At 36.7% G+C, this 13,733-nt stretch overlaps 1 protein-coding gene across 2 annotated transcripts in view; it reads right to left on the bottom strand.

The window, feature by feature from the left end:
* Window positions 1–11,112: 11,112 nt before the first annotated feature.
* LOC125647437 (TBC1 domain family member 9-like) overlaps window positions 11,113–13,733 on the bottom strand; it is a 70,373-nt gene continuing 67,752 nt past the window's right edge. For both annotated transcript variants that reach the window (XM_056142569.1, XM_056142570.1), the window contains one exon: window positions 11,113–11,825. In XM_056142569.1, the coding sequence (XP_055998544.1) occupies window positions 11,301–11,825 (525 nt within the window). In that variant the 3' untranslated portion in view covers window positions 11,113–11,300. The remainder of the gene's footprint in view (window positions 11,826–13,733) is intronic.

Below are 13,733 nucleotides of genomic sequence, written 5' to 3'. Positions count from 1 at the left end.
GCTGCAATCCCGTGGGAAGATTTTGCTTTTTACCGCATGTGAAATGTATACATGTACAGGTAACAGAAAACAAAGACAATAAATTGATGAAATATGCGAGCTAGACTAGATTTCGCCTCTCGACAACTTGATAATACATAGTCGTAGCTTGGGTTCGAATATTACCGGGGCAGGGGGTCTGGGGTCAGAAGCTATCGACATTTTAACAACGTAAAAGGTGGGTTTTTTTTGGGTTTTTTTTTTACCGAGCCAGCTGCTTCGGTTGCCTCAATGGAAGCTACGCCACTGTAATATTACCCCAACCACCTCTTCAACCTTTCCCGCCATTTGTATGCTAGAACTTAGAAGTATTTTGCTTGGTTAAAAAATAGGGTTACATCATTTCACTGACTTTGCAACAGGGAGAAGTCATTATGATCACCGGGGGAAAAATCTAAAGAGATATCTCTTTAATATAAAGAGATATCTCTTTTTGAAAATTTAAAGAGATATCTCTGTAACTTAAAGAGATATCTCTTTTTACATCGATAGAGAGATATCTCTTTCTCTCTGAGAGATATCTCTCTAGCTTTGAGAGATATCTCTCTAGCTTTGAGAGATATCTCTCCAAGAGAAAGAGATATCTCCCAAGCGTAAAGAGATATCTCATTTGCCTAAAGAGATATCTCTTTAATCAAAAGAGACATCTCTTTAAACAAAAGAGATATCTCCCTCGCGTAAAAAGATATCTCTCTAACTTACAGAGATATCTCTTTAACCAATAAAGAGATCTCTCTTATTTAAAGAGATATCTTATTTTATGAATAAATAGTAAAAGGGCTTGCCATATAAACCTCTAGACGGGATGACTTCAGCTTCTCTTTCTGCGGATGATCAATTTTTAAATCAAGGCAGGCTGCTAACAAACAAGTTAATGGTACAGGGGTTTCAACTGTCGCGTTTGAAGTCAGCATTTCATAAATTCTATGGTCGTTAAAATGATCTACGAGTAATGTGCAATTACAACCTGTCATAAGGTAGAATGGTCTTTGGCGTGTCTCATACTGTCTATTTTGTATTGCTTATAGGAGTTATGAGATTGATCACTATTCGTTATCTTCACCTTTCATACTAATTGTAAGGCTGTTCTTTACATACTGATTTGTCATTACGTTTGTTAAGTCGATCTTGGCTACGGATTACTCCGTTTACCTGCTAAGAATCTTACCTCACGACGGGTGTGACCGGTCAATAGGGGAACCTAACTCCTCGTAAGTACTTTATCAGTCTCTGGTATGTCCGGGATTTCTTGTTTGCCCAACTCTTAATTTTGTATTCCTTATAGGAGTTGTGAGATCACTGATACCATTTTCAGCTTGCAAAAGGAGAGAGAGAAATACAACACAATTTCCATGGATGCATCATTTCATTTACTATAGCTCGCATTTATAATGCACGAGAAATTAAGTTTAAGTGTACCGAGAATGTAAGTTATAAATATAACAATTGTTTTTAGTTTACAAAGTTTCTACTAGTATAAACGCATGGCATTTTACGCAGACATACGACCCTCATGAAAATTGCCTGTTGTTTGATTTGAAGATATTTCAATGTGAACTTAAACAAAAGGATAAGAAGTTTTTACTTAACATATATAAACAATTAAAACCACTTATCAAAATCTTTGCAAATAACAATGTGCATGCAATAGAGAAGATAGGGAACCATGAACAATGAAAAGATGAAGATAACGAACAGTACAGATATTTTTGATTACCCTACCGCGTGCCCCAATGGATTTGTGTGTAAAAATGTACGTGTGAATACATATATTTGAATTCTATCACGATCTCTATTGAATTTTATATATAAAAATACTGTCATTGGTTCTTTTGCACATGCTTTAGATTATATTTTTTATTCTTATCATATGACTAATAGAAAATGTACATCACGGATTATGACTGCTAAAATTAATAAAAAAGTGTAAAATGCAATTTTTCTCGTGAGCACAATCCATGTATGTTCGATTTAGGAATGATTATGACTACTAGTACTGTATTGGGAAGCACCTGGAATCAATGAAAATTTTTATCTCATCAATTCTTAAGCTCTGAAATCTGTCAATATCAAAATCGAAACAATTTCAATGGAAATAAGATTATGTTGGTGAACGAAATTATATCAACGCGTCGCCGATAAAACGCAGTTTGCGACCGTTAAATCCGCATTAAAAGTCGCCAGTAACAATTACGAAGATTCCCTAAGAGGAATTCTAAAAACGAAAGAAAAACAAGTATCATAGTACCTGTTATTGAGCTACAGTGTGTTAGACTCAACCATTTTTACACTTAAAATCTACTTTGTGTCAACAATATAGATTTTAAAATGTTTGATATTAATTGATTGAAAATATCTGCATGTATTGTCATTTTTTGCACTTAAAATACGCTAAAATTTATTATATAAAAATCAGAGTAAAAAGCACAACTAAAAAAAAAAGTGCCAGGTTTTTTTTTTTTTAAAGAACTGCACATAAGTTGCTCTGTTTTACCGAATAAGAGGTAATTGGACATTAACGGTCAACTGAGTATGCGAATTTCTTGGTCTTAAGATATCATGGTGTTACCTGTTTTATTTTAATACTTCTCCTTAGGTATATTTTGAAACGCATGTTTGTATAACTATCATACTCAATTATTTAGAATTGCTACAGAGGTGAGCAACTTTTATCACATCACAGTGAAATGCAATTTTTATTTGAGGTTTAGAAGCCTAAATATTCAGTAAATTCAGTAGAGAACCCAATGTGCATAAAATGCACCTAGTTTGTGTAGCTGACGCACAGAATAAAGAGATATTCAAAAGTTAGAGCATTTGTCAATATATGATCAATGAAAAGGTGAAGATAACGAACAGTGATCAATTTCATAACTCCTATAAAGGTGAAGATAACGAACAGTGATCAATTTCATAACTCCTATAAAGGTGAAGATAACGAACAGTGATCAATTTCATAACTCCTATAAAGGTGAAGATAACGAACAGTGATCAATTTCATAACTCCTATAAAGGTGAAGATAACGAACAGTGATCAATCTCATAACTCCTATAAAGGTGAAGATAACGAACAGTGATCAATTTCATAACTCCTATAAAGGTGAAGATAACGAACAGTGATCAATTTCATAACTCCTATAAAGGTGAAGATAACGAACAGTGATCAATTTCATAACTCCTATAAAGGTGAAGATAACGAACAGTGATCAATTTCATAACTCCTATAAAGGTGAAGATAACGAACAGTGATCAATTTCATAACTCCTATAAAGGTGAAGATAACGAACAGTGATCAATTTCATAACTCCTATAAAGGTGAAGATAACGAACAGTGATCAATTTCATAACTCCTATAAAGGTGAAGATAACGAACAGTGATCAATTTCATAACTCCTATAAAGGTGAAGATAACGAACAGTGATCAATTTCATAACTCCTATAAAGGTGAAGATAACGAACAGTGATCAATTTCATAACTCCTATAAAGGTGAAGATAACGAACAGTGATCAATTTCATAACTCCTATAAAGGTGAAGATAACGAACAGTGATCAATTTCATAACTCCTATAAAGGTGAAGATAACGAACAGTGATCAATTTCATAACTCCTATAAAGGTGAAGATAACGAACAGTGATCAATTTCATAACTCCTATAAAGGTGAAGATAACGGACAGTGATCAATTTCATAACTCCTATGAGGAACACAACATTATGAGTTGGACAAACATGGACCCCTGGATATATCAAGAGGAGAAAGCATCCCGTCTACTCGCCATGACACCTATATATTGATCAGGTAATTCAGTAATCCGTAGTCAAAATCATTTGGTAAATAACGGACTAACAATTACTATGAAACACATCAGGCAGCATTTGACCCAATCATAGGTTGTATAGACAAACTACATGTAGATCGTTATAACGAAAATGGATTTGCAAAATGCTGTCTTTATACAAGGTTGTCAAAACCCCTGCACCATCAACTTGTTTGTCAGTAGCCTGCCTCGGTTAAAAAACTGATCATACGCAGAGCAAGCTTCGCGTCGAACCAATAGACAAAAACACCATATGCAGGTGATAACGGAATATTGCTACAGTTGATGACGGTGAAGCTGAAGTGAATTATAAAGTTGAGTTGTAAGTTTGCCGTTAACAGCTATGTTCAATAAAATACATAAGTACGAAGCAGATGTGGAAAACTGCGATGTCTTTTATTTTGAGTGCACTGGATATATCGAATCGAATATGAATGAAGAAGATTATTGTTAATGAATAAAACGTCTTCATGTATCTAAATGTCGAGTTCTTATTCTGATACCAGAAGTCACTCCTTAACCATGGGTCATGAGTTTCACAATTTTGTTCGAAGGCCAGTTGTTCATTAAGAAAATACAGTTTTTTCTGCTGGATGTACATAAATAAAAAAAAGTTTTCATGCATTTGCAATTAAGCAAGTAATTTATTTCCAATTTGGGGTCCAGAGGGCATACAAAGAATACAAAGTTCATATACATAAATCATAAAAGTGATTATCCAAAAGATACATAAAGAAATAAAACTTACAAGTTTATGATAATCAACTTTTCTCAATAATGAGCAGCTGTATATGTAATTGGCAAAGTTTTCAATAATACTGTCATATTTTGGGATCCATATAGATCTAGGAGCGTATAAACATCTTATTTATGAAAACTCACTGACAGTTAGCGATGTGCATTACTCTAACAGAAACCCCGAGACCTCATGTGTAATGTACTCAAAATAACCTGGTCATACTAAGATTCAACAGATAGATGGCCTCAAGACCACAAACTGATAATAGACTCAAGTCAAAATTTTAATTACACTGTACTTATATCTTCAGATTTATGTGACATAGATTTTTTATTAAATGCAGGTTTATAACAAAAATTTAATACAAACTAGAATTGCCTATTTTTTCTTAAAATGCAGCATTCTTCCACCTGAGGACTACTCTATGCAGAATCATTCCTACTCATTAATAGTCATTAACCTTTTTAGCCAATCAAAATCAAAAACCTAGGAATGCAGGAGACCAGTAGTAGGAAAATAAATGACTCGAAAATGTGTGGCTAAAGGTGACTCCCGAATCACCAGTCGAGTATTGTCGATGTCCATGTTCCATCTCACTGCTATTACCTAACACATAAATCTACACTTTCACGTATATTAATCATAATGTAGATATGATGATATTAATTAGACTAGTCTGCGTATATATATGTGGTGTATACTAGGCCTATGCCGTACCAAAAATGATTCAATGAAAAATTAAGAAACTCCAGTATACTTACATGATAGAGAATTGAGCATGTATGTATTTTAGCATTTCCAAGTCAACATTCAAGATAAAACTTGCGATTTAACAGGTGGGGTTTTACTACAGATGTAGTTTATGAATATTTAAAATGAAAATAAACTTGAATCATCCATGACATTTCGATACATATGTACAAGATGTTTGCCTCCCGAATTTCAAATGGGTGCTTTGCCTTCGAAATGAAAAATTCTCGAGCGGAACGTTAAACAATATACAATCAATCAATTCAATACTTCAAGAAAATTAACATAAAACATTTACGCTAATCATTTGCATGTTGGACTTTGAAAACCTTATTACGGCATGGTCATACCCCATTTATGAAGATAAAACACTCGGGGTTGGGAGTATCAATCCACTTTATGATGTGTTCTTGCGACAGTATCTACGTGAGATTGACAGGCAATAACAACGCCCTGACAAGAAAGGACAATCCAACTGGCACCCCTCCGTGACCTTGTGTGACCTCTGTGCAGGTGGGACACAGAATCCTGCAGTAGGCATTGTTCCTCTCATTATTGTGCACTACCCCTTACTTGTAACAATTAATGGTTTAGAGCAGGTAGTATATAGTGTAGATATGAATGATGACAGACATCAAGTTCAGCACTCTACAGTCCATTCAGGTGTAGAGTGGCAGAATTGTGTACATTTTACTCCCCATCCGTCCATTTCCAGTCTCTATAACGAGTATAATTTGCACACAAAACTTTTTTTTCCACTGCAGCAGCGCACACTCTATTCTTCTTTGTGATACAAAAAAAAAGAAAAAGAAATCAACGTTCTGTGCAAAAAGTTGCACACACAAAACAGCAATTTTATTTTTTTCCTCTGCAACTTTGAATTCTACAAGATCTTAAAAATAAATTACCCTGGAAGGTACCAGAATCTATGGACGAACTTGGGTATAAATACGATACGATTTCAGCATCCTTAGAAATTACTATTTCAAATCTTTGAACATTCCCATGATAATTAATTGTTTAGGGATGCTTACTCCTTCTGGGCACCCGATCACACCTCTGGTATGTCCAGGAGTCCGTGTTTGTCTTATTCCACCTCTGGTGTGTCCAGTGGTCCGTGTTTTGTCTGATCACACCTCTGGTATGTCCAGGAGTCTGTGTTTGTCTAATCCCACCTCTGATATGTCCAGGTGTCTGTGTTTGTCTGATCCCACCTCTGGTATGTCCAGGTGTCCGTGTTTGTCTGATCCCACCTCTGGTGTGTCCAGGGGTCCGTGTTTGTCTGATCCCACCTCTGGTATATTCAGGTGTCCGTGTTTGTCTGATCCCACCTCTGGTATGTCCAGGGGTCCGTGTTTGTCTGATCCCACCTCTGGTGTGTCCAGGGGTCCGTGTTTGTCTGATCCCACCTCTGGTATATTCAGGTGTCGGTGTTTGTTTGATCCCACCTCTGGTATGTCCAGGTGTCCGTGTTTGTCTGATCCCACCTCTGGTATGTCCAGGGGTCTGTGTTTGTCTTATCCTACCTCTGGTGTGTCCAGGGGTCCGTGTTTTGTCTTATCCCACCTCTGGTGTGTCCAGGTGTCCGTGTTTGTCTGATCCCACCTCTGGTATGTCCAGGGGTCCGTGTTTGTCTGATCCCACCTCTGGTATGTCCAGGGGTCCGTGTTTGTCTGATCCCACCTCTTGTATGTCCAGGGGTCCGTGTTTGTCTGATCCCACCTCTGGTGTGTCCAGGGGTCCGTGTTTGTCTGATCCCACCTCTGGTGTGTCCAGGTGTCCGTGTTTGCCCTACCTCTACTTTTGTATCTTTTCATAGCAGTTGAGATTTATCACTGCTCGTTATCTTCACTGTGAGGATCCGGATCAGAATAGAATAAGTCCTCAGTATCCCTTGCTTGTCGGTAGAGGTGACTAAATGGGGTGGTCCTTCAGATGAGACCGTAAAAAACCCAGAGGCCCCGTGTCGCAGCAAGTGTGGCACGATAAAGATCCCTCCCTGCTCAAAGACTGTAAGCGCGGAGCATAGAATTAAATTTTGCAACCCTTCACCGGCAATGGTGACGTCTCCATATGAGAGAAAAATTCTCGAAGTTAAGCAATATACGATCGACCAACCAACCATTGTTATCTTCACCTTTTCATGGCTAAACTATTTGCCCCTTGTTAACATTCCTAGAGAGAGAGAGAGAGAGAGATGTTGTTGTGCCGATTTCCTTTTTATGAAAGGTGAAGATAACTAACAGTGATCAATCTCATAACTCCTATAAGCAATACAAAATAGATAGTTGGGCAAACACGGACCCCTGGACACACCAGAGGAGGGATCAGGTGCCTAGGAGGAGTAAGCATCCCCTGTCGACCGGTCACACCCGCCATGAGCCCTATATCTTGATCAGCTAAACGGAGTTATCCGTAGTCAAAATCAGTGTGCCAAGAACGGCCTAACAATCGGTATGAAACACAATGTACAAGGCTTTATCATTTTGCGCTTAAATCACTGTAAATGTATTGTAGTTAGTGTGTTCAATATTTGACTGAAATTGGTTTTTCAACATGTTAGCGTAAATTTGATTTAGCGCTTTTTTCAGAGGGCTATAGGGAAGTATACATACCCAAGATATTTAGCGTATAACTTCATTTAGCGGTAGCTGCTTTCCGCGAAAGACGCTAAATAGAATACACAGGCAAATATAAACGTTTACAATAACTCTAGAATGCAATGGCAAATATCGATCATCGTATGTAGCAGCTCAATTAACGTCGTCCACTTTCATTTTGCTAATCTTTGTCGCGTGTTCATTGGTAATGGTCAACATACTGCCCCGGTTTACCGCCAATGAAACGCTTCTGGAGCGACATTAGTTTCACTCCCCTCTTAAACCTTTGTCTGTTGACCATTACAACTGCAAAAAAATGCAGTATCTCTCAACACACCATGGTCACTCTTGCCATTACTAAATCCGCGCTGTAATATAACCCGAGGCGATATACTCTACCATAGGTAACCCCGTTATTTTCTACTTTGTATTTCTCACCTTTGCAAGCGTTTGGTGTAAAACGTGCTTTTAAACTTTGCTATCAGCTAACTGTTAATACGCATGCGCACATCATTCGTGTTATTCATAACATCACACACTGAATGAACTTAACGTAGTTCCACACTCCTGTGACGTCATAAGATTTTGCAAAGTCAATAATTTAATGACTGGAACAAAAATTTTGTTGGAGTCTTTTTCAATAGTTATTGTAAAAAAAATTGTTAGCCATAAAATATTTTAAAAGTCTTAGTTATATTTGAATAGTCAACTATGTGTTTCAAAATATTGAATCCAAGGACAATAACTCTGTTTTCATTAAATTATTTATCAAGTCCATTATGCAATAGATTTCCTATATTTTTCACAAACATATTACCAAGGTGATAAGGAATTATTATGTTCCCCAAACGAAGTTTGGGAACATATTGGTTTTACTCTGTTTCTTCTTATTATTATTATTATTCTTTCTTTCTTCTTGGGACTTTTTTGTCCACGAGTGTTATCAGAAACTACTCAAGGGATCAATATGAAACCTTTTTAGGATGATAGTATAGCATATGCAGATGTGCGGAACGAATGTCATTTTGTCTGAAAATGCATGCATGAGCATGCACGTGCATTAGATTTTTTGTTTACAAACTTTGGAATTCGTCTAACTTTTTTATTTTTCAATGAAATCGTTTGCTATTTATATCGTAGGTATAACATGGGACCCTTAACTGTTTGGCATCGTCAAAATTTCAATTCTGCACGCGCATGCACGTGTGCTTCAATTTGATTGGATAATACAAAACCGTTTATAACATTCATGCCAATCAAGGAAATTTAATGATATTTACAGGATAGGTAGACATGTCAAATATCTACAGATCGATGTAATAAAAATTGCAAACGCGCATGCGCACGCACGTGCATTGTCTTTTGAAGGTTCAATTCTTTCAATGACCCTAACTTTTTTGTTTTTTGTCAAAATCTTTTCAAACTTGTATTTTATATGTATCTTGATATTCTTAACAAAAGTGTATAGTCATAATTACCATCCGGCACGTGTATGCACGTGTGCTAAATTCTGATTGGACGATTTTCAAATCGCCATAACTTTCTTATAAATGATGGAAACAATATGAAATTTATACTGTAAGTATATCTATCAAATGTCTATTGAATGACATCAACATTGATGCCGAGTCATACTCACGTGCCCGTGAATGCACGTGCATAGCTTTTCTTTCATTTTTCGGGTACTAAAATGGTCATAACTATTGAATTAAAAACTGAAATGAATTCAAATTTACCCTGAGGATCTATGATATGAATGTCTGTGAAATGGTGTCAACAAATTTTCCATTATCAAAATCGCGTGCGCGTGAATGCGCGTGCATTGTAATTTTTGACATCTAAATTTGAGTATTGGTCTATAACATTTTGAGATTGCAATGAATAGGTTTGAAAATTAGGTTGCAGGTATGTTTTGGGCCTCTCAATTTATTAATAGTCTCAAAATCATTTCCCTGCACGCACATGCACGTGCGCTTAATTCTGATTGGACGATTTTGAAATCCCAATAACTTTCTGATGAGTGAAGCAATCGATACCAAATTCATATAGTAAGTATATTGTTCAAATGTCTATTGAATAGCATCAACAAAATTGTTGTGTGGTACTCACGCGCACGTGTATGCACGTGCATTGATTTCGGTCTTTGTAGTTTTGAGTTGCCGTTAATTTCTCGTTTTTCATTAAACAGTTGTGAAACTTCTTTTGTACTCATATAATCAGACTTGTAATGTATCGAGATGGTCGAATTATTTATATGCACGTACGTGCACGTGCACAAAACTCTCAGATCTTTATAACTGATTTGAAGTAGTATGAAATGGACTGAACGTTATTATATAGTTATATATTCACATGCTAAACAGTTTGCAATGGTCAAGACAACTTGTACTGAAATAAATGTCACCACTTACTAAATGGGGGAATGTTTGGGGAACATCTGTAACGGTCCCCGTTACAATAAGTACTAGTTATCTGTGTCTTTTCATGAAATTACATAAAATTTTAATCCATGAGTGGTTTTGAATAGCTCAGCTGTATGGTGCCAGACTTAGTTTTTTTATGGGGGTATACATACTCTGGAAGCTATAGATTTGAAATTATTAAGGAAAGGTATGGATTATCCCCATAAATAACTATAACAGATGTACATCTACTAATATAAACAGAAAAAATGATATGTAAACCATGCTATAAGGAAATTGTGTCTATATTTGTTTGTTTTTTAACATTTTGGAGAATAAGGTTAATTCAATAATTTTGCACGTATTATAATAAAACTTGACGAACATATTGAAAATGACATGTGTTTTAGTTATTGACATGTTTCCTGATAAATAAATGCAATTTAAATTATTTTTTTGGTTTTTATTTTAAAATAACAACAGATAACTGTTTCCAATGAATTTCACAAAAATCTACATAGGGGTACACTACTTCAGTAGTGTCTGTAATGAAAATAAATATGGAAATCCTTAACCAATTTGCCTTTTCTCATTACTCTGAATGTTAATCTATTGATTCCAAACAAAAAAATGCTACCTAAACCCCAAAAATCCAGGACTAAGGACCCACCTTAAGTGTTTCTTTATCCTATAGTATATATACTTTATAAGAAAATCTTATTAATCTGCTGATGTGCTTCACATTCTCAATCAATACAATAATCATTATACATTAAAATGTTTATTGCAAGTTTTACAAAGTGGTTACAGTCAAGAGAGAGCTAAAATGAATTATAGATGTAACTACATGTGTTGCATACACGTGACAAACAATGGCTGATCTTTAAAAACAAAACAAAATGAATTATTATCCATAACCAAAGCCAATTATTACATGTACCCGGCCCACATTTTCACTTTTTCTTTTCAGGGAAGTGACCAGATTGTCTAGTTATCAGCCTCCGATTTCTCATTTTAGACACAGCCTCGGATACATCCTCATGGTTCTCAAAATACGTGACCAATGGCTGCTCAGTAAGCAATGATGCAACCAACTGCTCAAAACTAATTGACCAATCAGAGTCTGGTTTAGAGTATGAGTTTCTACTAACGGAAGATGATCCTTCATCGGGTTGAGGCTTCTCTGTCGGAGACGAACTAGTTTCCTCCTTCATCTTACTCTCATCTAAGTCTGATAAACTCTTGGTCGGCTCCACTTTTAGTTGATCCACTTCCTCCGTCAAACTGTCCATCCCTGGAGAGCTGTTTTCCCCGGTACTGCTCTCTGACACCGATTTTTGGAGGTAGAATTTTTTGCCCACTTCTCCCATTTCTAATAACAAGGTTCCCACAGAGGCTATGGAATGATAGAGTTCCTGTTCTTGTTTGTTTTCGGTAAACATGTCATATAATGTTCTCCACAGGTCAATAAACTGTGCCTAAAACAAACAATGTTCTCATTAGCATAAGTCTGTTTTAATATACAAAATAAATATTTCCTATAATAGTATATTACTCCGTTTACTTCATCAAGATATAGGGCTCACAGCGGATGTTACTGGTTGACAGGGGATGCTTACTCTTTGTAGGCACCTCTGGTTTGTCCTGGGGTTCGTGTTTGCCCATATCTCTGTTTTGGCACACCGATTTTTACTACGGATAACTCCGTTTACCTGATCAAGAGATAGGGTACACGGTGGGTGTGACCGGTCGACAGGAAATGCTTACTCCTGGTAGGCACCTGATCCCCACCTCTGGTTTGTCCAAGGGTCTGTGTTTGCCCTATTCTTAGTTGTTGTTTTTTTTAAAATATTTTTTATAGGATTATCAAGCCAAAAGCAACAGAAAGAGATATTTCTCTTTTCATGTAGAAGCTTTTGAACAAATTCTTTCTCATATGAATATATATGTGTATATTTGAAATAACATTACTCCATTGGTCACTCAGATAAAAACAAGAGGTACTGTGAGCAATGCTCACTAAGAATACCCCCCGCTTACCCCAATCTCCCAAAGGGTGTTGGTAATGGGTATAAACTACCTCTTTTCTGAGTGTAAAAAACAAATGGCATGACAAACCGAACCATATTGCTACTTCGATGTCCAGTGCGCGTGACCTTTGACCTTTTGACCCCAAAATCGATAGGGAACATCTTCATCCCATGGGTAGTCCATATGTATGATATGGTGACTGTAGGTGGAAAGGATAATGCTTTAGAGCCCGGAAACCATATTGCTACTTCGATGTCCAGTGCGCGTGACCTTTGACCTTTTGACCCCAAAATCGATAGGGAACATCTTCATCCCATGGGTAGTCCATATGTATGATATGGTGACTGTAGGTGGAAAGGATAACGCTTTAGAGCCCGGAAACCATATTGCTACTTCGATGTCCAGTGTGCTTGACCTTTGACCTTTTGACCCCAAAATCGATAGGGAACATCTTCATCCCATGGGTAGTCCATATGTATGATATGGTGACGGTAGGTGGAAAGGATAATGCTTTAGAGTCCGGAAACCATTGCGTCTACAGACGGACGGACGGACGGACAGACGGACAACCCGATTCCAGTATACCCCCCCACAACTTGTTGCGGGGGGTATAATAATTTAAACAGAGTTGTGATAAGATTCATCTACACAAAAATCAAGTTCAACTGCATAAAATCAGTCACTGGCGAATGGACCTTCTGCAAAAACTACAACCTGTTCAACCATCTGGCAATATACGTCCGTAACAATATCCAATCATGAGAATTATGAAGATTTGTGCGCAACCATAGATACTACATCGTGTAAGTTTGAGTAACACAGAGACTACATTTACTGAAGAATGGACCTGCTGAAAAAAAACATTATTAAGTGGTCCCTCATTAGGAATGTAGGTTATCTGCAACATCCAAATCATGCATGTCTGTGTGCTCCCATAGATGTATTAACGACGCAAAGTTTGAAGGGTTAAGAGTTTTGGGGGGTTTGGGGAGGGATTATTTCAAAATTAAAACAACTTTTAACTAGTTTCAAAAAAGGGTAGTTTAAATACAGAAATTCAACACCACTATAAAGGCTGTCAGCAAATACAGTGGAGGTGTTAATCGTGACTGAACATGTATTGTGATATTATTCTATTCTATGTGAACATCCCTAAATTCGGTTCTTAGCTAAAACATTCCGAGAACATCTCTGAATAATCTGAACTGTGTTACTTAAGACATACAGGGTATATCTCTGAACTGTTTCCCTGTAACTATTCTTACATAGGATATTCTGTAGGCACATCTCTATGCTTATCCAACAAAATTCTGGGCACTTCCCTTAACTTTGCTTTCCAGTCACTATTCTTACCT

The sequence above is a fragment of the Ostrea edulis genome, chromosome 6 (assembly GCF_947568905.1).
Source record: "Ostrea edulis chromosome 6, xbOstEdul1.1, whole genome shotgun sequence".
NCBI classification, from domain to species: Eukaryota; Metazoa; Mollusca; class Bivalvia; order Ostreida; family Ostreidae; genus Ostrea; species Ostrea edulis.
Note: the sequence above shows the minus strand (reverse complement) of the source record. Positions and strands in the feature narration are given on the sequence as shown.